General features: G+C 37.4%; 1 protein-coding gene across 3 annotated transcripts in view; it reads left to right on the top strand.

Annotated features, from left to right (window-relative positions):
- LOC105202066 (ras-responsive element-binding protein 1) overlaps window positions 1-25,780 on the top strand; it is a 111,984-nt gene that overhangs the window by 74,734 nt on the left and 11,470 nt on the right. Inside the window, exon 1 of one of the 3 annotated variants that reach the window (XM_011170441.3) lies at window positions 15,406-16,062. The exons of the other annotated variants lie outside the window; for them this stretch is intronic. Within the exon in view, the coding sequence (XP_011168743.1) occupies window positions 16,044-16,062 (19 nt within the window). The 5' untranslated portion in view covers window positions 15,406-16,043. Of the gene's footprint in view, window positions 1-15,405; window positions 16,063-25,780 lie in introns of those variants that run through there. 3 annotated transcript variants of the gene reach the window in all.

Below are 25,780 nucleotides of genomic sequence, written 5' to 3'. Positions count from 1 at the left end.
TAGCTCTCAAATAGCAGAAAAGGAATCACTTTGCTATGAAACTTTTTATTTTACGCACATAAAGAGTATAATCCAAAATATCCTTTTGAAAAATAAGTCTCGCTCATTTTCAACCGGTATGACATGATAAACAATTATCGGAAATTTGTAATGCGCATCCGACATCTTTATGGACCACTTGAAGCTTTTGCACAAATCTTCGGTTTTGTCGTGCGTATTTGGCTCTTTCCATTGATATTAAATAAACAGCTCTGAAATAACAGATTTCCGCAGTTGAAGAACCGCTTTGTCTGCTTTCATGTGACTTTTCAGTTGATTCAGAGAGGGAATTGACAATGGATTTTATTATTTTCTGTACATAAATATTAGAATTCGAAATATCCGCTTTTAAAAGATTAACAATTGCCTATCTTTTCTACACAAAAAAAAAGGTTTTTTTTTTAGATTCAGTATTCCTATTTATTTAACTGAAATTTGTTTCATTGAAATAACATATGCTTATACGAACCGTTATTTGTTTAAATAAAAATTTTGTTGTTTTGTTAAAAAAAAATCTCTATTATTTGACAGAAGTAACACTATTATTTGAAATAATATTTAAAGTAATATTTTTCAATCAGATAATATATTATTTAATTACAATAACTACATGAACAACGAAACATTTATTTATACGAAATAATTTATTTATATAAAAATAGCAAAATATATTATTTAGTCAAAGATATTATATCTTTTGTTTCAAACAAATTTATTTTTAAGACGAAGATATATATTGTTTCAAATTCAAATAATCGTACTTATTGATTGAAACATTGGTTGTTTGGACCGTTCCAAATAATAAATTTATTTGGCTACAATAGTATTTATTAAGTTTGAAGAAATCGTTTTCTCTGTGTAGCTCAACTAATCTAGTTCGTCTCTACGAACCATTTACATTTCGCGTAAATTCAATTCTCAGGTACGCATTAGACACAATCGACTTCTAAAACACCTTTCGAACGCCTCTCCGGCAATCCTCGTCGCGATACACTTAACCGGAAATACGCCTGCTGCCACGGATATGTTTAAAGGTCCACGGAGGAGAAGCGCGGCGCGCGTTTACATATTTGTAAGAGGCGAAGAACCGAGGACATCGTTGTTACCGTACACGGAGAATAGCCGGCGGTCGTATGTGTGCGCGGATACAATGGGAGTATTTTGTTTCTGTCTCATTCCGTACCGTTCCGTACCATTCTGTCCCATATACGATCTCGTAGTACAGCACGGTGAGGCCCGCCGCGTACACACAAACGGGGGGGCCCCCGTGGGTACAATGGTCTCCGCCGGCCGGAAGCGAGCTACCTGTCTCCCACGTGTGATGCAGCTTCCCGGCGCGGCGACTCCGCTCGACCAGACTCTCGAAAGTCGATACGATCCCGCATATGTACATACGTACACGACACTGGCATACTTTCGGCGCCCGGAGAAGAAATCAAGCCATGCAGCATTTATCTTTAACAGCCAACCGCGAAGCTCTGGAAACACAGTTACGGGAATAACGTAATTGCATTTGACATTGTTCATTATTGCAAAATTTTATTAATGTTATTACGTGTTAGTTGCAATTGAGTCAGTATCTTGAATAAAGTAGAATATTTCTCTTTGTAGAGGTTAAAAAATATTGATTTATGAAAAAATTAATATATTTTAAGTTTTCTTCACTTATATCTGTATTCTGTCTCTGGCAAAATAACGAATCACAAACTTTCATATTTTATTGGACGGTATTTATTAATTTTACAATTTTTATTATTTATGCGTATGTTATTCGCAATAATGTATCTCTCGTAAACGAACGTTGTAACACTCTTAGATTTAGAGATTAAATTATAATTACATAATTAACACAGTAGGTATAGTGATTGTTGCGTATCAATTTCACTTGCGAATATCGAAACTGACGTATGATGTGTGGTGCGTGATACGCGTGCGGAACGTAAAATACTGAAATACTGTATATATGTTTTACGCGGTGAGGATCTCCGCATTTCATGCATCCCGCATAATAGTCTCCGGCGACCGGAAGCGAGCTACCTGTCTCCCACGTGTGATGCAGCCTCTCAACGTAATGCGATGCAACGCGAGAGTCGACGCACAGTGCACACATGGCACTGCGGATGAAGTGCACACGACCGAACGCATCACGTAGTGATTATCGACGTGTATGCAGTACTATCAAAATTTCTTTAATCTTTAGTCTGCAGAGACCTAAAAAAATTAAGACGAAAAGAAAATTGGCTCTTTCTCGCTACTATTGGTCGAATTTTGTTTAAGGAAAAGAAGAAGAGCTTATTCTTTTAACATTTGTTTTATTGTTCGTATATTTATTGTAATTAAATAATATATTATTTGCTTAAAAGATATTACTTCAAATAATAGTGTTATTTCTGTCAAATAATAGAGATTTTTTTTAAAGAAACAACCAAATTTTTATTCAAACAAATAATGTTTCGTATAAGCATATGTTATTTCAACGAAACAAATTTTAGTCAAATAAGGAATATTCAGTCAAATAGAATAGTGAATCTAAAGAAATCTTTTTCTCTGTGAAGCTAGAAGATCTCTACACTACACTGACTGCGTTCGGTTTTGCAAATCGAAGGCATTCGTTTGCTCTTTCACCTTGAAAATCAGAATTAATCTCGGTGCTCAAATTAATCGAGAATCACGTGATTCGGGCAAAAATGTATACACATTTTTTAAGTGTTACATGGCCCTTGATCAACGTAGTCTTGCTCTATGTCGTTCCTTCTTTTTCTACGTCTGTCGAGATAATTCCGATAGTTTCCACACTCCGTTCAATACTATACGTCGACGACAGAGTCGCACAGTGTGATCCACAGAATCCTCATTGACGAATAAAGCCGTGTCTTGTTTCTCGTATTCCTACATCAGCATCGACACAATCTCCGTTGTCGTCGCATCTGTTTCGCTAACGAGCGTTACGTTTGAACATTATCGCGCTTAGGACATCACATGTATTTCACATACACGTTTTTGTATTTTAAACGAGAAATTATATGACGTGCGCACTCTTTAATCTGTTTTGGCGAACGTTGAAGCGCTGCAGTTACGAATACGAATGACCAAAATATTAAAACTTGTAGTTCTCATGTCCATTTCCGCCAATGTAGATTAACTTTAAGATTAATCTCGGTTTAACTTTTTTTTTTCAATTTTTAGAACTAGAAGAAGATAAAAAAAAATTAAATCGGGAATTACAGTTAATCTACATTGGTAAAAATGGACATTAATAGACCTCAAAAGATAGACGTCTCAAAATTGTTGAAAAAAAACACCGCTTTTATTAACGGCGATTCTCTTGGCAACGATACAGGTGAACTGCAGCAGCCAACGAACCGCTCCTTGCCGTGAACGTTCTGCTTTACACAGACGCACACCTACGCCAGGCGTGCGTAGATGAGAAACAGATTAGAGATGATCTCCGCAGGCAACGCAAGTTTTTTTTATGCCTGCCGTGTTTCCGAAGTCTCATTCATCTGCGAACGAGACGTGTTGGGACTACAAATAAGCTCGACAGTCATCGACTTGTCTAAGCTTTCTTCTTTCCTCACGAATGCGCATTCATCGCTGTGAGATTACACTTTTTTTCTGTTAGATTCGATGCGGACCGCAATGTTTCTAGAACTCTTGAAAGCTGGTGTCAAATCTGTTTATACGTTGCTTATATGCAATTTTTCTTTATATTTTTATAAAATAGATTTTCTCACAATAAACAAATCGTATATAAATATACTAATAATAATTAATATTTATAATTGTAATAATCAAGACAATGAATATTAATATAGTTTTGGCAAAAAGTATTAGGCCTATTAGTTTTTTTTTTAATTTATTTGGAATTTTTTTGCCTGTATTATTTTCTATTAATTATCGGTATCGTATATAAAAGTTCTTGAAACAAAAATAATTATTACTTGAAGGCTTTCAGAAGCTTATCTTTAACAAAATTTATTATACTTTGAAGGTGCAAAAAAACATCAAATTATATCAAATTTCAATTTTTTTTTCCTAAATAGATGAGATTTAATGATTTGATGAACTAGACATTACATCTTAATCACAATAGGCACCATTACTCAACCAAAAAATCATTTTCGTTTTAACTCAAGCGACTCTTTCAGCGTCACTTCAGTATTGTTACACCGGTACATGAAAGAAATAACGTGATTTCACTCAGATATTCCTAGGAGAACGTGTCATTGTACTTCCCGCGCTTCCTGCACAAACGGAAAGCTGTTACCGCGATCCGGCGGCGATCTCATTTCTGATTTCATTGATCTTTTCTCTATCGGCGATACCGCAAGTTCGTAACGGAAGTATCTCGGACAGGTGGCTCGCGCACTGCCTGCTCTAAGGTTTCTCGCGCGGCGCCCACCGCTCGTCACGTAAGGGTTTCCATCGAGATCATTCATACTGCGAGGTCGCTACACCCCGTCATCGCGAGTCGCCGGAAATAAGAAAGTTCCCTCCCCTTCCCCCTTTCTTTTACCCCGGTATCATTCAGAAAAAGGTATTGTTTTAAAAATTATGTAATCTTAAAATAATTGGTTCGACGAACTCTTGATCTCGATCAGGATTGCTAATTTTTTACTAGTATTCCTCCGGAGATTAATTTTCGAAACGAAGAAGAAAAAAAATAGTGAAGATATTTGGCATATAAATTTGTCTTTTATGTCATTTGATTGTCCGTCTCGTGCAATAAGGTTCCTATTGTCGGTTTTTACTATTTCTTCTAAAAAAGATCATCAAAATTTAGAGAAATCAGCTGGAAATTTTTCTGTCTGCCGGAGAGCCGCAGGTTCATCCAAAGAGCCGAAGTTTTCGATTGAAAGATGATTATCGTAATCGTGATCTCGTGTAAACAGATAAGGATTTAGGGCTTACTCTGATGATAATTATTATCTTATAACTCTTCCGAAAAATTTTATTCTACAGGTAACTATAATTACATGAATTGGAATGAAAAATAATTCTCTGTTCCAAATTTCAAAAGATCCAAGTTCTTTAAGATCAACGCACATAATGAAAAATACTTAACACCAAAATAAGTTTTAATGAAATAACTTTTTAATATTTTTTCTCGCGCTGTAATATTATTTAATATTAAATAATATTCCTAAAATATTAATAAAAATTGTTATATGTCCACTCCTGAATAATATTATATGAAGAAGCAAATAATATTATTTACTTTAGTGTTTTCAATTATCGAGAATATTATAACTTTTAAATGTAATAATTATATACAGTTTATAAATTTTTTATGTATAATAAAATATTCACAATAATATTCATAGAATATTTTCATAATATTTCACGAATATTGCAGTAATACGTCACGAATGTTACGTAAAAAAGGGATATATGACATTAACACAATATTCCCATAATATTAAAATAACATTAAAAATATCGAATAATATTATTTTAATATTATTTTAATTTTTAATAGTCTTCGTATAATATTATGTGCTTGTGTGGATCGTAGAATATTTTTGTCAAGTTATAGTGATTTAATAAAGAATTGCGTAATTTATATCTGATATACAAGTAAAAGTGAGGTAAACGAGGCAAATTTCGTGGCGTTGTTCGGTGAGAATTCCTTCTATAAAATATATCGGGCATCAAGTTGGCGATTGTGTCGTCGGCAAAATTTCCGCGACTTGTAATTGCCGCGGCATCATTAGACATGCGACACATGGCGTATAATTGCACACGATATTGTCTGCATGACGTACACGTGAATATCCGCGTATCCGCGCGAAGCGTAAACAGATGCACGTATACGCTGCAGTTCGGTGACCCTTAATGGATGTAGAAGCGAAATCCATCCGCGTTTACCATACCGCGCGTATTAGTCATTGCGCGCGCCTGCATAGAATTCCAAAACGCTGTCTCCGCATTCGCGGTGGTATCAAGCGACATTTACAACCATTTTTACGCGCGCGAATGACACGTTACATCGGTTCTGATTTAACGGTGTCACCAACTAGTACAATATCCTAGACAGTACATGATATTTATGATAAATATTCATAAATGTATGTTATTATTAATTTTTTTTTTTAAATTACGTAAATATTTTATACACATTTTATATAATTTTACATGAAGGAAAAAATCATAAAATCTTACAATCACAAAAATATTTATGGTAAATATTAATAAAATATTCAAATAATTATTAGAAATATTTTGTAAATATTTATAAATGTTATGTGCCGTCTGGGACGTTTATTCGATCGCTATCGCAGTGCGTTGTCTCTCATCTGATCTCCTTATTTCATTATTAATACTGTAAATATTCGAAAAGAATTTTTAGATTTTTAATAGGCAATTCATCAATAATATACTTTGTCCATTTTATCAATGAACAAATAAGTAAATAGAATAAAGATATAAAAATTTATTCGTACAAATGATTTTAATAAATAAATTAAAGGTAACGTATGTCTAAAGTAACAAGTTAACAGTTAAAAAAATAAGCGATATATTCGAGACGAGCTTTTCATACGTCTACAAATCTCAACGCTTTCGATATTATTGACGGTATATGCATTATCATTTGTCACTAGGGTTGGCTTGCAATGATAAGCGAAGTGATCGATGACGACCCTCGGGATAATCAAACACTATGGAATTTAACGATTTAGTGATAATCATTACGTTGAATAGAGACGAGAACTAGACGGAGATGGTAAACGCGTGCTCCTCGCGTGTACAACGTACATTAATGATACATATGCTGTAGGCCAGTACCCCATGGAAGGTCGTTGATGAGCGTATAATGGTGCCGAGAGGAACTGAAGGCTAGCTGTCGGAGTTAGGCTAGACAGGTACCTATATTTACACAAGCCAGGTAGACATCTGTTACGTATTTGTAGTGACGCATGCACGTATATGGGGCATACAAAGCGGACTCGCCCCATCATCGGTTAGTCGCTTATGAACCCTGGTTAACTCGATAATGAACTAGCGCAAGCGGGATCGTCGTGTAAAAACGGCGCTAATTGGAGCGCAATGGATGCAAGAGCGTTAGACACAAGTATGACATAAGAGACTGGTTTCTGCCGCTAATCTCGTCGTTTTACCCAAGACAAACTTGTTGTATCGTAAAAAATGAACAGTACGCAATACGTTCATAAAAGAATCTCTTAGAATCCTCTTAACTAAATAGAATTATGAAAGTAAAACAAATATAAATCATATTTGTTTCATATCATCATATCAAATATATCACTGTTTTAGAAATATTTTATTGAAGAGAAATAGAAATATAAAAATATTTTATCTTACTAAACGTTAATTATTCATCATAAAAATTTACTGTCGTGTTAATATTATCGAATGTTTTTCAATGCTTATATAAATAAAAAAAATATTTAGAAACTAAAATTTTTATAAAGGCTTCTTGAAGTAAAAGCTGCCATCCTTTTTACGATGTTCGAGGCTTGAAATTTATTATTATTACGTCACTTAATAAATCTAAAATTAATACTCATAAAAGATGTTGGATTGACCCTTAGGCAATCTTAATTTTTTTTGCACAATCGCAATTTTATTTTCAAATTTTATTGTTTTTATAAATTTTATTTTTTATTAAATAAAGGTTTTAACATTTAGGTATTAAGCAACCAATTGATAGTGTATTGAAAAATGATTCTAAATTATTTTTTTTGAAAGAATCATGTAGAATAGCTTTTTTTTGAGCTAGTAACAAAGATCCATACTGTCTAGAGAGTTAAATGGCTTCTTTATTTAATTTGTTGTCTTTTTATTTGTTATCTCTTTAATCCCGTATCTGTAGCTTTAATTAAATCAAATTTTTGATTGATACACTTAAAAATTTTTTTCTCAATATGTTAGAGAGACAGAACTGGTATCTAAATTGCTTTTGTACCAGATTTCTTTGTCCATTCTTTGACAGTTACGAATATTTAAAGATAAAATAAGAGAACCTAGAATAGTAATGCGATACATATTTTATCTGTTTTTATTTACTCATCTTTACGAAGCTAATCATTATCAACTTCATTTTATATATTCTTGATATTTATCATAAATAACAATACTTGTCATAAGGATCTGACAAATAAGATAATAAATATTTTGCAAGATAATATTTTGTTAAATATAAAAAATTGTATCACTTATAGTTGTAATTAAGTTTATTACTAACATTTCCATTAAGTTATATGTTAATGAGATGGAATATAATTCTAATGGGAAGCATAACTGGCGTTGAATGAATCGTGAAGGTCACAAGATAAACACGAGGATTAAAAAAAGCAGTAGAATGTTTGCAAACCATTCGGTTTAGCCTTGTGTATTTACAAAGCAGATATATGATATTTCACTGAAATATCTAATTAAACGCTAAAAAAACGTTAATTTGATTCTGATAGATATCATTGCAGCGTTAAAAAACAAGTACCTACGATGCATTCTTACGTTGTATCGGTTTTATACAAAAATAGCGATATTAAGCATAAGGAAATAATAAAACATTACATAATAATTTTTATGTTCCATAATATTACGATAACTTTCAAGAAACTTCTCAGTAACAAAAAAAAATAAATAAATAAATAAATAAATAAGTACAAAATACAAATGTACTAAGATTTTTCACTTACCCAGTGCTTGCGTCCTTTTTACGGAAACCGTAGAAAATACGTTAATATTAGAATAAAAGGCCTCTGTCCCTTGGTATTCAAAATTCTTCTTCAAGCATCAGGGAAGAAAATTCACGACACCCTAGCGAGACGACACCGCGTCTGTCCTGCGTCGTCCCGGCGATCTTTAAAACAGTACTTCCAATTGTTGGTCATATTCTAACGGATAACCCACATTCGGGGCGAACTGATACGCTCGTGGCCGTCCACGTGGATTAGATGGGGTCCCTTTCGTATGCAACTTTCGTAGCTTCCTTTCCTCGTACACCTTTATCCGCGCGTATCTACGTGAGCGCGTACGCGGGCATGTATGCGTGTGGTATATGTGTACTCAGATATGCGACGACTCTAAGTGGGTCTCTCGTACATGTGTGTCTCGCGTTAAAGTTGAGCAAGAAAAAAAAGTCGAATGAATAAAAGTCTATCTCTCTTTATTTCTTCTCTCTTTTTCTCTCTCCCTCTTTCTCTCTCTCTCTCTCACGTCTCTCTTGTCTTCCTTAGCTAGCGGCATCTGCTTGATCGAATTTTGAAGAGAATCGAGAGAGGGCCGTACAAATTGTTGTATTATATTACACGTGTTGAACCGTCACATCTCGCCGTCGTTTTCACGCCATCTGTGCCGCGACGGCATTGCTTTCCGGTCCGGCGTGAAGGTGAACCTGAACGCGACATCTCGTAAAGAGAGGCTGCTTTCGTTACCGCGAGCGTGCCTCCGAGCGTGTCCTCTCTCCGCTTGAAAATCGAAAGAGAAATTTTTTTTATCACAATAGACGCACAAATGCTGAACAATTAGCCAAATACTTAATTAGATCGCGTAATAGAATGTACATTTTGGATATTTATGATAGGTTTATATATAAATCTAATATGTTTAAAGAAATTGAAAATTGTTAATATTTCATAGACCAGTTCATAGAACTAATTTCGATTTGCTGTTTTTTTTTCTAATAATAATTAGAAAGATTTCCAACAAAAAAAATGTAAAAGTAGAAATATAAAGGCGTGTAGATAACGCAATTTTTTTTTTAATTTATTTATAATTTTTATTTATTTATTTATAAATTATTTTAAATTAAAATTTAAAAATGATCAATTATTAATTATAACTAATTGGATATGCGTTGTGTAAGAGATCATAATCGAGAGACCTAACTCATAGCTCATTGGAAGTATCGTATGTGATTTAATCTAATTCATCGAATCTCTGATAGGAGGAATGTGACTATCCCTTTCGAGCGATCGCGAGATAGAGATACAGCTTTATCTGCAAGCGAGATATGAGAATATTTCCCGACTCTCGTATAAGACGTAACTGTGTACAGATTGATTACCCAGCCCCGTTTCCCTATTTTTTAAATTTTTTATATTAATTTTTTCAAACTCTGTCTTGTTAAAGTTTCCGCATTTTTTTTTTTTTATGGATTTTCCTGCGAGAGAACGCACAATCGATACATGAAACATTCATTCTATAGCCGTACGTAGAAACTTCATAAATTATTTCTCATTCTAATTACCTAATGAAGTACGTGAAAACGATTTTCATTAATAACGAGTAGTCAATTTGCGTCAAACGTCTACGGCGGCTAGGGATTCGCATGCAATTCTTAATACGATTCTTCCGGTTTATGTAAAGACGAAGATTCCTCGTTGCAAACAATATAACGCTCACACGATTTATTGATTGATAACACGGCCATCGACGCAAGCAATCAACGACGCAAAAAGAAAAAAAAATAGATCGCTAATACTGCTTCTCTCGCTGACGATGTTGCGTGAGTGCACGTGTATGTTGTGTGCGCGTGAGTCGGTCAAAATTGCTAGATGGCTCGATTGCGGTCGTAATCTAATCTGGACCACATGGACCACCGTGACTAATTATCTGCACGCGAGCGCCCGCTATCTCGGCGTTGTTTCTGCGTGTCCGAGATATGCATCGGGGCGGCCAGACAAAAACGATCGTTGGATATAGACACGATTTTTTTTTATCAGGAGTGCAAGACTTTGACCTAATCCGTACCGGATGGACCAGTCCATGACATCATTGTACAAACATGGGCGAGGACTGGGAGAAGCAAACAAGAGCGATCTAATCGCTTGTGACTTATCGGCAGTTTTACAGAGCGGAGAAGCTATTGGCGTTGCAGCATCACCGCCGCGCGCCTATACACCTCTCTCTTTCAAGGACTCTCGCTGTAGTGGGAAAAACGTCGCGTCCTCGTACACTCAACTGATAAGGCTACACGCGCAGATAGATTCTCTTTCTGAGAAGTCGAGAATATTCCGAATTGATATATTTCATCGTAGAGCCTATTGACGTTGAAGCTATTGATCGCTCTTGTGACGTTAGGATACGTCACTTATGAATGAATAAATGAATGAACAAATTTTAATAATACATATATATTTTATATAGACAGTTTTATATTACTCGATTTCGAGATTAGAAATGGAATAATTTCCTGATAGATTAAAAGAAAGGTGCTTCTCTATTTTTATTTCTTAACGAAGTATATTTCATAAACAGCTCTTGAAATCATCCTTTGAACAATACGAGTGTGTGTTTCGCTGTTGTTGTATCTGCCGGTGTTGATACTAACTACTGTAACTAGAGTAACACCATCTCTTCAAAAAGGAAATCAAGGCCGATATTTATTATAGTCGATTATTTAAGATCGTCTTAAGTGCCATCTTAAGACGTCATCAATCAATCAAAGAACCGTATTAGCATCTTACATTATTTAAGAAGATCTTGAAATAAAATGTCTATGAATACCGGTCCAAAACTTTTGCATTCGCCTAATATCTCTTCAAAAGCTTCAAATGGTACAACGGGTCCGGCTTTTACCCTTTTACCCTCTTACCTGCTTACCCACTTGTATACCCTTCGGTATGAAGAGTCAACGGGCTGCCTTTTCAGGTAAAACGAGAGGCAGTTAATCTCGCCTGCGTCATTCGTTTTTATGTTAGTCCTTTGCATCCGATATGACTTCCGACAGATCCAGCCGGACAATACACGGAGCCGACAGATCGGGACGGGACAGTTGTTCCGCCTTAGACTCATTCTCTTGCAGCATCTGGTCGAGTTAATCTTGTGAAAGCGTGACGTCACGATGGCTAAAGTTGGTCCAGGTATCGGGAATTAGCATAGACAAGCGCTCCCTTAATAAATGCAGTTTTCGGTCTTTTATCTTAATAGCCTGGGGGTCAACTATCCTTCACTACTACTTGTTTCATGAAATAGAGACAACCAACGCGCATGTTATTCATACAAACCGTCAGGTACGTGATCTCGGCTCTATTGTGATTTCAAAAGGTTTCATAATAGGCATGACAAAAGGGAAAAAATGAAAAACAGACGAAATGCTTGAATAATGATGAAATATTGGTCTAGCCAATTTCATCCAGGCCTTTAGATCTTTCGCACAGTCTGGCGTAAAAATATTGTGATATTGTATATTTTATTGGTTTGTTATTACTAATTTATAAAGTTATTTCGTACAAGTTGCCTAACGAATCGTACTCTTGCATGAAATATATGAATATTTGCGTAAAGTGTGCCAATCATAAAGTTTTATACATTCCGATTAAGGCGTGTGTATTTTCTCGCGATTTTACCAAAGTCGTAAATGGCGCACTTGCTATAATCGTCGTCCACTGCGTTTGACGAAACTGTCGCGAACTCAAACGTATATTATCTATGAAACTCGAACTAACATTCCGGTATCCGTCCGATGACGTTGACCTTGCGCCTTATCGGCGGAATTGCCGCGAACGGTCTTAACGATCCGAATAACCCTAATGGTACACTTTATCCTAAGGATGTCCCAAGGATATCCTTAGAACGTACAAATGTCATTTGGACGTCCCGCGGATGTCCCATAGACGTCCATAGGAGATCTGTGCTATATGGGAACGTTCGACGTCTTATGGCAGATCTCTTTTCAGGGCGCGTGCGTGCGTATGACTATAACGGGCATTTTTCACTACTTGCTATCGCTTCGATTGATACGGATCCTCTCCCGACACACATTTCCATCCCGCAATATTGCGCGATACCGCTTGGGAGTAATTTCATTAGCTTCTCGACGGTGGAGGGGGCGAACTGGGTTCCGAGATAGGGAGACTAAATCAGGTGAGAGATCGATGAATCGAAGCCACGGGCTCGCCCATCGCTTCCAGGAGGGAAGCGCGGCGCGTCGTCATCAGACGCGGAGCACGTAGATGGCAAAGAGAGGACGATCCATCGAGGGGGGTGGTCGCGTTGGTGTGGGTGGCAGATGCGTCGGGCGCCGACTCGGCTCGAGTACGAGTACGAGTCGCTTCGTGTATAGCGGCGGTACACCCGACCCGACACCGGCGCGGTGCCGGCGGTGCGGCGCGGCGCCGCCGAGAGAAAGAGAGGGAATCGCGAAGAGCGGCCGCGAGGACAAGTGGGGGAAGAAGAGCCTGAAAAGAGACGTGAGTCGAGAGAACGTGAACCGAACGAGGGGAAGCGGCGAGAGGCGAGAAGGGCGAAGGTTTCCTCCGGTGGAAAAACGTACATTGGCGTCCACAAGAGGGGACACACCGAGGTGCAGGGGTACGGGGTGCCCATTATCCCAACGATCTGCTGAGAGGATTGGGGAGGAGAAAGGACAAATATTTTTTCTTCATAAACTTCTTACAAAATCCTTTACCTCGACGAGAGTCAGATGGTTCCTTGCAAATATCGTCGCCGGTATTGTGAACGATAGATCGATTCGATAAAATTAATTGTAGAGAGAAGGGGATCAATTGTTAACTCTTGGATTTTTTATGGTTTTGATGTTAACGATTCAATAAACTTGAAATTTTATTTTTAATGACTTTTTCCGAAATGCAATTCCATCAGAAAAACTGTTTTTTAATTAATTTCTTTCGTGTACCCAATTATGTTACATTAGATACTGGCAAAAACAAACGCAAGAATGTTTCTGGTAAGAAATACTCAAGTGCGTACTTAACAAAGAGACGCTGGTGAATGAACCCTCCGTGATTCAATCGGGAATTTGATGACCCAGACGAATTTTCAATTATGAATTATTCTGTCTTAAATTCCGACACGTACAAAAAAAAAAAAAAATTTTTTTCGGGTCAAACAATTGTGAAATCGTATTCTGGAATGTTGAAAGAATATACCAGAATTGTTTCAGATTTGTTTAGACCTCAATAATCTTTTTGAAAACATCAAATACCAGTGGCCGGTTGGTTTAGGAAAGAAGCGAAGAAAACGTTGAACCATGGGGGTTAGTATTCTTCAAATTTTGTTCTAAATTGAAGAATTTAAAAGAAAAGAGTGAGTGAAAGAGACAGAAAATATTAATAGTGAGATCTCTGTTTGACAACTGAAATATAGTTAAAATATCGTCGATACGATTCTATGGCCGCTGATCATTATGATTTGTACGCTATGTAGGGAGTACAGAACATATGTAATGCACAAATTTTGCTTGTCATGCTAAGAAATTGTTACAATTATAGCGTCTATATATTTCAAATACACTTCAAAGCAAGAATCGGTTCGGCAATTTTTCCGAAGGCATCATCTTCTTATAGACACTTTTTATAGACGCTAGATTATTAAAGCAGATTATCAAAGTAGAAAATAACAGGTTTGTGATTTTTTTTTAATGTCTCGAATTTATAACGCTATATTGTCTGAGATTTTTGCAACATGTAAATGTGCGTGATTCAATTGATCAATTTGTTTTCGCTCTTTATCTGTTTTTTTTTTAGAATATGCATATAGTACAAATATACATAAGTAGTAGAAGTCGTCAAGTAGTTTTGATGTTAAATTCTAATGGCAGTGTAAAATCACGATATACTCCACTTATTCAGGCAATCAAACTTAAAATTAATGTTGAGTTAGATGTCTTCGATCACATTTCCTCCGTCGTATCCAATATATCCAATACATGTATTTTCTTGAGATTTCATTCTCACTTCAACAATAGAACATGCCAGAGCTCCGATATTCCAAGTACACAGTACAATCGTACATCGTGCTCGCGCGCGTATTGTATCGAGAACAAAAACCCGATCGAAAAAAGGTCGACGACGCAGGACCAGTATCTCTAGAGAAGAAAGAGAGAGAGAGAGAGAGAGAGAGGTAAAAAAAACCGTAAGAATTCGCCGTTTTCCCGTCGAAGAATATTTCCATTCGAGCGCCCATGTACCCACGTAGATGTCGAACGGAACGCTGCTGGCGGCGCGGGGCGGGCCGGTGAGCGCGGGGGCGCGGGAAGAAGGGATGTGGACAGGGGGAGTTGGCGAGTGGGGATGACCGCAGAGAGTCAGGAGAGTGCGGAGTGGAGCGGAGTGGAGCGGAGCGGAGCGGAGTAGAACCGCGTGCGGGTGAGCGAGATCGCGCGAGAGGGATCCGCGCGGCGAGGGGACGGCGTCCAGAGCGGACCAATGGGAGGTAGGGATGATGGGGCCTCGGCGCGAGCCGAGAAATTGTCAGAGGCACTCTGCGCGGTGAGTCGGCCCGTCGTGACCCATTCTCATGGATCTCGCGCGGTCCTCTCTTCTCGTCGTGCCTCTTTCCCCGCCCCCCACCACGCGCATTCGACGGAGAGGATCGCATCCCCGCCCACCCTCTTCTCTCCTACCCTGCCGCCGTCGTCGCCGCCGCCGCCGCCGCCGCCGCCGCCGCCGCCGCCGCCGCCACCGCCCCCGCCTCTTCCTCATCCTCTCCTCCCGAGGATCGTGAGGGCTCCTCTCGTTTCGGGATCACCGTGCGCGCCCAGACGTCGACTCGACCACGAGCGGTACACGCGCTCGCTGCTCTGCTCAGTGCGCTGCTGAGCGTCGAGCGGTGACGAACGGAATCGGAGAGAGAAGGTGAAGCGCAGCACATCCGCGTCCGGGGTACACACGGGTACGCACACTCGATCGATCGTCGACGCCGCGCGCGGATCTCGGTTATCGCTGCCGCTTGCGGGAGGAGCGATCGCGGCGGTGTGACAATTCTCGCACGATGCGCGACTTCTTCTCGACATCGAATTCCCATTGTCGGAGCGGCAGCGGATAATACGAATTTTGGAATAGAGTGCACACCGCGCTCGGGATCGGAGGAGTGCTCCGCCGCGATATCCCACGTATACTCTCGGAGGTATCGGGCTGGATGGACGCGGATGGACTGGTGTTGATAATAAAAAGTGCTAATCAGTTTACGCGGATGCTGGAGTTTGCTGGACGGTCCCCCTCGACGGAGTGATCTCTCGGCTGCCGCGACCTGCGAAACGTCACCTGCCGTCTCGCGGACTCCGGCTCAGCATCATGGATTATTCGAAGAAAGGTACGTTCGCTGTGTCAATGGAGGTGTCGAGAGGATCTCGCGAATCGAAAACGATACTCTGATCTGCATCCTCCGCGCGCAATTTTTCTTTTTCTTTTTCGTTTTCCTTTGCGAGGAATCTCTACGATTTGCATTGGAAATCGATCGAGAGAAATCCCCGCGCTCCTCTTATTTTATTTTTTTTACACAAGTGTTTTTTTACCTCGACATCCCGCATTATCTGGAAAGTGACGTATCTTTCTCACGCACACGTGTATGCGTCTGCATATTGCCATCACGTGAATACTTAGCAGTATTCACAGATGTACAATCGCGTTGCGCTCATCTGCTCTGCTCGTGGCCGATCTTGTAAGCGAGTTATGAGATTCCGCGAACGAAGCTCACCGAGATAACAAGATTATATCAATTGTATTGATGACGCAAGGCGAGAGATGTCGCGTGAGTGGTTTCGATCATCGGAACTCGTAGCTTTTCGATTCTCGCAGCAAACTCGCCTTCTCCAGTCTCACCCTCATCCCCCGTTTACGCCGCAGCTCAAACATAACATCTTGTCGCAGCTTAGGCCGAACAAATTTATCTTGAGTTATCTTTCGTTTGAGGATTTAAGTTCCTCGAGTTTATCTCGAGTTCGGGAGAAATATCGAAAACGTCAGATCCAAAGATTATTCATCCACAGTACCAAGAAATCGTTCGAAACTGGGGGAGAAGAAAGGAGGGGAGGGGGGAGGAGATGAAATGTATTATAAATATTGTTCCTCCATGCAAATTATTCGACATCTCCTTTTTCCGGGAATGATTTATCGATCGATCGTCACGAGCGGCAGGTCTCATCGATGCTCTCGGCGATAATGGCAGAAGGGGGTAGTGTACAAATGTCAGAGGTTGCAGTGGATCTACACGTCCGCGACGGGTGACGTGTCGAAATTCTAATCGTGTATTGTTAAGTCTAGCACGGTAGTGCCCCCGAGTTCTAGGAAGGAAATCCTTTCACGTTTTTTCCTGACCTGCACGCGTGGCTCTCGTTAAAAGTGATTCGAGTGATCTTTGATTCGGTCTCGCGAATGTCTAACGCAGATAAAAATTCCCACGATGACTAATAAATGAGATTTTGCGCAGATACGAAATATATCTTGACGCGTAATGATATTTGAGATTAAAAGCTGAAACGTGCGGTTCCGTTGCGGTAAGGAGGCTGAGACATTTTTCTAATTTAATTTGAAAAATTTATGTCTTTGTTGAAGATTCTTTAAATTCTGATTAATATATATACGTTACAATTATAATGACGAATACAACGTGAAGTGTTTGATGCTTTAACGATGTTACGCCAAATTCAATAAATATTTACGTTGTTTAAACGTTTTATAACTTCTTTTTTCAATATTATATAACCGTGCTTGTTTAGATCCAACTGATTTTAATCAAATGATTGCAATCGATTTTGTCTTGAACTAGTCCGTCACAGATGAAAGATTAAAAGCAATGGAAAATCAATAATTTCAATCTTGTTACTCATCCAGCATTAACAGTTCATTGTCATTAAAATTGCTTGGATAAATTTATAAAAATTTTATTTTTCTCATATTTTTTTTTATAATTAAGTTCTTTATATTGAACATTTTTTTTGTTTTTTTTGTTTTTTCAAAAATGTGCGCAACGTCCATGTCCGAGGCGAACCTAAATATTTTTGAATCGCATTATACGCGCGGATGAATATTATCCAGAAAAAAAAAGATTTATTCTTCCTGGCAGAGCCCAAGGATTATACGAGCATGAAGCCTGGATTAGGGTGTGGTGCGGAAAGTCAACCGCTCCCTTTTTCACCCCAGCGAAGGGGCGCCCTTCGGTAGCGAGATAGATTAATTAGCGATGTTTATATTTGACAAGAAAGTGCACGCGTTTATTAACTCCGAGAAAGCTTTCTCTTCGTGATACCTTGAAAGTAACGAACGAATATCTCAGATACGTGTGCATAAATCAATCATGAAATGTCATGAGATAAAATACAATACCTTTCTCAAATCAATCCGTGATGTAATCGTTACGTTGGTAAACCATTTCCAATGCGCCTGAGATGGATGATTTAGTTGAATATATCCTTGCGCTTCATTTTTCACTAATTTAAATAAATGTAAATCTTGCAATTATTTTTTTATACATTCTTTTAACACATGTCTATCACTCATTATTAAATAAGAGAGTAATTGTTTTATCGCGATCGAATCTTAATTCACGACGTTCAGGTAAAGTTTCGTCGACTTTTGTTAAAAGGCACCTTGAAACGATGGTCTTGAGAAAAACTTGCTTTCAACATTCGGTTTTACACATCGCGATGATTAATAGATAGATCTTGCTTTATGCGAAAAATAGAACAATGGGTTTTACTTTGGGCACGGTAAATGTATGGAGCAGTTAGTAAATCTTTCTTGGACAGGGCCATAAACTATAGGATTATGCAATTTATCATATTCGATGGAAATAACGAGACGCTTTCTTTCCGTTAATTATGGATCTAACGGAAAAAGATTTGCTCCAACTCCCATTTTCAAAAGCTGATCGAAACTGATTGTTAAATTGATGATTACAATTCATATTATCAGAGATTGAGAAGTTAAAAATTTTTTCTTGTAACAATACACTGTTATCAATGCAGTAATAACATGTAATAATACAATAGCATTCACTCATGAATTGTATTTTGTTGTATCTTATTTTTTAAATCAAGCTCAATATTACTCAAATAGGAATTTATTATTTTCATAACTTTTCATATTTTTTCAATAAAACGAGCTTATATACAGACATTGATGGATCGAAAGGTCCACTTCTCGTTCGAAATCATCAGATTGTCGCAATGTTGATTTCTACCAAAGGAAATAAATTATGTTTTAGCGAAAAACTCAACGCGGATGATGATCGATCTCCATTCGCGGTTAAAGATTAGATGTCCGCCAACCACACCTATCATCGCTTTCCTACCCCTTACCTCTCAAGACGTCATAAGGTCGGTCTAGGATTTGCATAGGTCTTATTACGGCAATCTATAGATGTGGCGTGGCGGTAGGTAGGTAGGTATGACAACCGCGTCGAGGTACATGCGGAAACACTCGGTTGGGCCACGTATACGAGGGTACTTTGCGTGACATCCTTCGCAGCACCTCAAACCGTTCACCCTCGGTCGATCGTGAAATTAATGACCCGCGGCAGTAAATTTTTCGGGGGAGGAAGTTTTGTTTCTCTCTATCGCGTCGACGTGCCTATTATTCATATCGCTTCTCCGAGGTATCGCTTCTCCACAAACCGGAAACAAAAATCAAAAATAATTTTCTTATTTATATTCGTTCGTATAAATTATTTTCTTAGATTTTAAAGTTTATTGAAGTTCTCAAATCTTTCAACTTGTATCTTGATATCCTAAAACAGAAATATAAAAATGTTAGTAAGATTGATTACTGATAATAAATATTCATAATAAAAAATAATGTCATATTGTGATTAGAATGAAATCGTAAGATTGTAAATTGAGTAGAAATTCGAACGATTTAATAATTTAATGATCAAAAGACGAAAGATTCGCAGAATTTAAGAACAGAATTCGACGTTCAAATTGTTTTAACTGTGAATCATTGAAAAACTTCAGAAATTACTTAAGATAAATTTAAAATTAAAATAAATTGCAAAAACTGTACAATTTATTGTTACGATATTAAATCAAAAGTTAAGCGCAACGAAAATTTCGTTAAAAATATCATTCGTAATATTGCAGTTTGGAAATCTTATTGGGATTTTAACATCCATTTGAAAATGGAATTTGAAGTCCGAACTATCCAGATCATTTTAGAAATTGCTCTTAACATTAAAATAAATTACTAAGAAATTATGTGATTTACGAATGCCAAATGTTATTTTTAACGTTAGTTCTTTTTATTTTTGCAATACATCTCGTGTGTAGAAATTAAAATCACTTTATCCTGAGTTTCAAATATTTTCTGTATTAATGTAAGAAAAACTATTTTGTTCTATGATTAGTTATGTATCATCGTATCAAATTTATTTACTACTTAACAAAATTAACTCATCCATTGTTTGTATACTTGTATATTACAAAAATAATTTTAAAAAAATATTAGACAACTTAATTAAATGTAATTAAATGAACAGAATTCACAATTAATTATAATCAACAGAAAACATTTGCGCCGCTGAAGGTTGTTCTACGATATCAGAATAGGACCATTATTTAAGTGTAAAAGTTTGATATCGATTTAAATAAACTTATATAATTTAAAAAAATAATGTAACTCAGATTTTTAAATGACAGGAATTTAAGCAAAATATTCCGCAATAGAGAGACTAAGTTTCGAAAACACATTTTGCTTATTCAACCGAAAACAGTTTTTCATGAGAAAGACTAAAATTCTTTGTTTAAAGTCCGTTCGAGGAATCACCTCGCACAGTCATTGTTCCCTTCGAAAAAACGCGCGTGTTCAGATCGATTAACAATGAGGCCGATATAACATGGGATAAGGTGAAAAAAAAAAGGATGTAGGAGGGTAAACAGGGGATAGAGAGATACTCGTGCGTCAACCGGAGTAATCGCTCGCAGGTACGAGCGGAGGGTTGCTCCGGTGCGTTACGGATGGGTAAACCCAAGGTTGTCAGAGAGACGACTTCTCGAAACACACTAGCCGACCGCCATCTTTGTTCCTCCTGCGTGGTGCGTGGGTGTATCCGAGCGTGGAAGAAGCGGGGATGATGAGGGAGAACTGGACAGAGGGAGGGGAGGATGACGAAGAGGGAAAAAGGTGCTGGGCGTCGGAAGAGGGAGAGAAAGAGAGAAAGATAATGGGGAGGTGAAAAGGGGGATAGGTACGGGACAACAGGGTTACGAGGACGGGGTGGGAAGAGGGCATGGAGGGAGAGGGGGCTGGAAGGAGAAAAGGACGAGGCGCAGTAGTGAGTCTGCGGCTACGGGGCAGGAAGGCGAAGAGTAGAAAAACGCGTAGCGTAATTGTCGGCAGCAGCGGACGGATGTCGGCAGTGAGAGAGAGAGAGAGAGAGAGAGAGAGAGAGAGAGAGCGTGAGTCAGGGAGAAAGAGGAAGAAAGAATCGAACGCAAGGACGGGGAAAGAAGAAGAGCGGAGAGCGCGACGCCGACGTCCGAGCGAGAGAAAAGCGCAAGAAAGAGCAGAGGGTATGTCCGAGTTGGCGCGATAAAGGGGCGAGATAGGCCAAGTAGCGAGCGCGAGCGAGATGAAAGTAGTGGCGGCGGCGGCGGTGGCGACGGTGGAGGCGGCTGAGTAGAGGGGAACGGAGCGGGATGCGTTGGAGGGGGCGGAGTGCGGAGCGGGCGGTGATGGAGGTGGCGGAGGGGAAGAAAGGAGATAAAAAAAGGCTCCGGGAAAGATGAGAGGCGGCCAATGGCGGCGCGGTACGACGCCGAGTCGTTGGTCTCTCTCTCCCCCTCCCATCCACCCACCCTCCCTCCATCCCTCCCGCCCAGCTAGCGTAGCTGCTTCAGCGCAGCATCCTACGATTCGTAGGTGGCGGTTCCCAGGCGAGCGAACGGAAATGCGCATGTACGCCCCCGAGCGGGCATGACACTGCTCCCTTTTTCCCTCAAGGTTCCCCCGGCGAGGTCCCGCGAGGGTGCAATGCAGATATAGGCGTGGCGTTTCTGGTCCTCCGGCTTGTCCGCGAATCCCTTGAAACCGCGGCGATTACGCCGGGACTCGCCCTTCCCGCATCGGAAAGGCTCTTCGACGATTTGCTTCTGCATCCTGCAGAACTTTCAATATTTTCCATATTTACAAGTCACAAGTGTTAAATTGTTCATCTATTCTTTAATAATCTATTTTCAAGTGTTCTGCGTCGGAGCGATTTTAGTGATACTATCTACTAGTTCTATTATACAATATTTCGTGTTTTCTTTCTCTCTTGCAATTTTCGATATCAGGTTAAGAAAGAGGACATGAAGCACGCGAGGTCTCATTAATGACGCTCATGAAACAAACTTTTATATAGTTTACTAATATATAATAAGTACAAACTTGATAGTACAATAGAAATTCTTTAATACGATAGAATAAAATCAATTTCCATTTATGAGTTTTTGTAATGGAACTCTTTTTTTCTTAACTTAATTATACCTCAAGTTTTTTTCGTCGAGTAAAAATTTACGTTATAAAATCCAATCCGTGTGAAAATCCAATATTCATGATGATATCTACACATGCATTCTGTCATTCATCTTTGTAAAAATTTGCTTTACTTCTGTTTTTCTTTTTATTACGTAAATCTGTTATGAAGAAGTTTACGCGCCATCATGTCATTATCTCGCAAGACGTTGAACAGAATGAGTTTTCATGAGACGTAAGGAAAAATACTTATTACGAAAAATACAAATATGAAGAAAGTAGATATTTTCCTGAAAGATCAAAATGTAAAACCGATTCAATACATGGAAGAGAAGGTGGTCATGGATCGTGTAGGTGTTACGTATAGTATCTTCGTTATTAGGTGACGAATTGTCAGTAATTACTTATGGAATCATTTGTTTAGTAGCCTACCGTTATAAAGTAGCGCTAATATACCAATAGCTGACAATTGTTATAAGTCACTTATGAGCATTTTGAAATTTTGTCAAGGTACATTTTAACATTTAATTATACATACTTTATTATTGTTTTTAACATTAAGCATATTATCACACGAATGCATCTACACTCGAGTATTTTTTTTTGTTATTTAACTTTTTGTTCGGCTATATACATTTTGAGTTATGCAAAAATATTCAATAGCATTGCATTTGTCAATGTGAGCAAAGAAGCGTGCAAGTAATATAAATGCTACCAAGATTTTCATATTGAAATAATATATTCTTCAATAAATAGATTGTCACTTTACACGACCGCATTCAGAAACATTAGAGATATCATTTTACCTTAGTTGTTTAACGTTAAACAAGAATAAAATGATATCTCTAATGTTTTTGAATGCAGGAAAATTCTAAACCATGGAAAATTCCAAATATATAATTTTGTAACAACATATTGTATCTTTTTGGAACGAAACCAATTTTTTAATTTATTTTTGTGGTGGTCCATAATACCACTCTCGTTCCTCTTCGATCCATTATGCAGTGCATCTTTTTATAAATCACATTCTAAGTAATAAATATTAACTTTGAGTTTAGAATCTATTAAACAATATTTTGATGAATCTAATTGTTAAGTTTCAATATTGATTGTGGACGATGTTATTGAATAAAATGCAAATGGCTGCTCATGATAGCATCTTCTTCTCTATTAATAAACTCGGATAACTCCTCGATTTTTTAATTTTATTATTTGATTTATTTTATTAATACAATAACAGAGAACAAAACTAGATTTGTTTTCTAAATTTTCTCGGATACGTCGGAGCAATTGCCTCGGTGAAATTTGGTGTGGAGTCTCGCAATTGGAAATCTTTCCCCCTCGTGCTTTCCATTTCTAACGATCGCGATGTGACGGGAGACTAATCGTTACAACGTTCCATGAACCAAGAAAACCGATTTCTATTCTTGCGATACGTTTCTCGTCATCGATTCGAGCGACATTCTCTTACAATTAGCTATACCTTCTCATGATATGTCATATCTTTGATGTCAGATGATCGTAACGTCGTAATGAAAATTTTACCAACGAAGTTAATTAAACATGAGCCTTATTCAGTCATAGCTGGATCGTCGTGCTGATATAATAGATTTTATATGTTTTTCATATATTAAACGATTCACTGAATAAATTTTCGGTCTTGAAGCACAGTTTCAAGTTGAATGAGAGAATAGTATCATCACGATACTGTTCTCAATTTAATAGCAATGATATTATTGTTAACATCATTGCTATTAAATTGACAATAGTATGACAAGCATCATTATCTTTTCTCCCAAATACTGTAAAAAATTTGTTGCAAACAATACAATTTTTTACAGTATTTAGAAATGGAGTAATAGATGTTTGTTAGCATTATTTTTATTAAACTTATTAATATCGTAATGATATTATTCTCTCGTTCAACTTAATAATGTGTTTCAAGATAGAAAATTTATTCAATATGCACAGTTCAATCAACTTGAAAAGATATATAAAATTAGTATCTGCACAATGATTCAGCTGTGACCGAATAAAATTCATTTTTAATTACTTGAGCTTCACGTATCGGTCTGTATCTTCTATCAATCAAAACTTATATATTAATTTTGTTATCAGTATCATAAACGTCACCTGAAGCATTGCAAAAGCGATCTTTCCATTGTTACGTGGTTATTTTATACACATGTACACAAATTTGTATTTTCAATCAAGAATACTTTTTTCCTGCGAACATGATAATAAAGAAAAAAAAATAATAATAATAATGACACACGTGCGCGCATTTCAGCGGCCACTCAAATTAAAAGCAGTTAGTACTAGTGGCAAGAGGTGAAGAGTCATTAACGATCAGACACGCGTCAAACCGCAGGACGAAGTTGATCAGACTCGTTTCTCCACACTTGACCAGAATGTGCACGCGCGCGCGTGATTTACGCGCATGAATAAAGTTCACCTGCCAACAGGTATGTTGTATGGACATGAACGGTCGTAGAGCAGGTTCGTTTGGGACCACTCGACCAACTATGTATGGTCGCTCAATCGGAGAGTTAACCCATATGTAATGCGATATTTTCAGGTACATTATCGTGGAAGATAAATTATAGTGTTTGATACTATGATATACTTATATTTTTCACATAATTATAGTAATTATGTTAAATTGACAGAATGATGAAACGTTCATTAAAATTCATATTATTGTTTCAATTGAAATTGTAGCGCGTGAGTAAAATCATGCTGTTCTTTATTACCGTTAATACGCGTTATCGCAAAATATGCATATATATCGACTGTGAAATAATTCTGGAAAACGTGCGAATGCAGAATCGTATTTGCGTCCTTCGAGTATGAAAGGTATTAGTATTGTATCTGTTTGGTATTGAATGAAATATACACGTGTCTTTTGTGTTTTGTATAGTCACTTATTTGATGAAAAGTATTCCATTAATACACTTATACAGACGCTGGAAAATTAATAATATAATAAGAACGTCTTTATTTTTTCAAAATTCTTAATGGATTTAATTATTTTTTAAGGATTTCGATTTTGCATATTTACTCCTCATTTAGTAATTTCAAAAATTTTATTTATTTATTCGATTTGAATCTAAAAATAGATTATAAAGTAGATATAGCACAGATAAATGAATTTTACTTTTTTATCTCTTTCTGATGAAATCTTACGGAATGTGTTGCTTATCTCTTGAATTTATTTTTTTCTTATACATCCCACATACATAAGTAACATGAGACCTCCGTCCTCTGTGTGCATGTATTAACATCGCCAAAATTAACTCATTTTCGAAATATTTGTATTAGTTGTCACAATAAAGAGTGACTTCATATACAACGCATATGAAGTTTCATATATGTAACATATGCAAAAATTAAATAAGACAACTTGAATTTAAATTTTATTTTGTTAACTTCCAATGTGCAAAATTTAATTTTAATAAAATTGATAAAATTTTATTACCTCTCTGATATACATAAAGATAAAATATTTACAAGAATAACAAGAAAACAATTTCTTATTATGATTATCGCATAGAACATAACATATCCCCGATGGATAGATC

This window comes from Solenopsis invicta, chromosome 1 (genome assembly GCF_016802725.1).
Source record: "Solenopsis invicta isolate M01_SB chromosome 1, UNIL_Sinv_3.0, whole genome shotgun sequence".
Lineage (NCBI taxonomy): Eukaryota > Metazoa > Arthropoda > Insecta > Hymenoptera > Formicidae > Solenopsis > Solenopsis invicta.
Note: the sequence above shows the minus strand (reverse complement) of the source record. Positions and strands in the feature narration are given on the sequence as shown.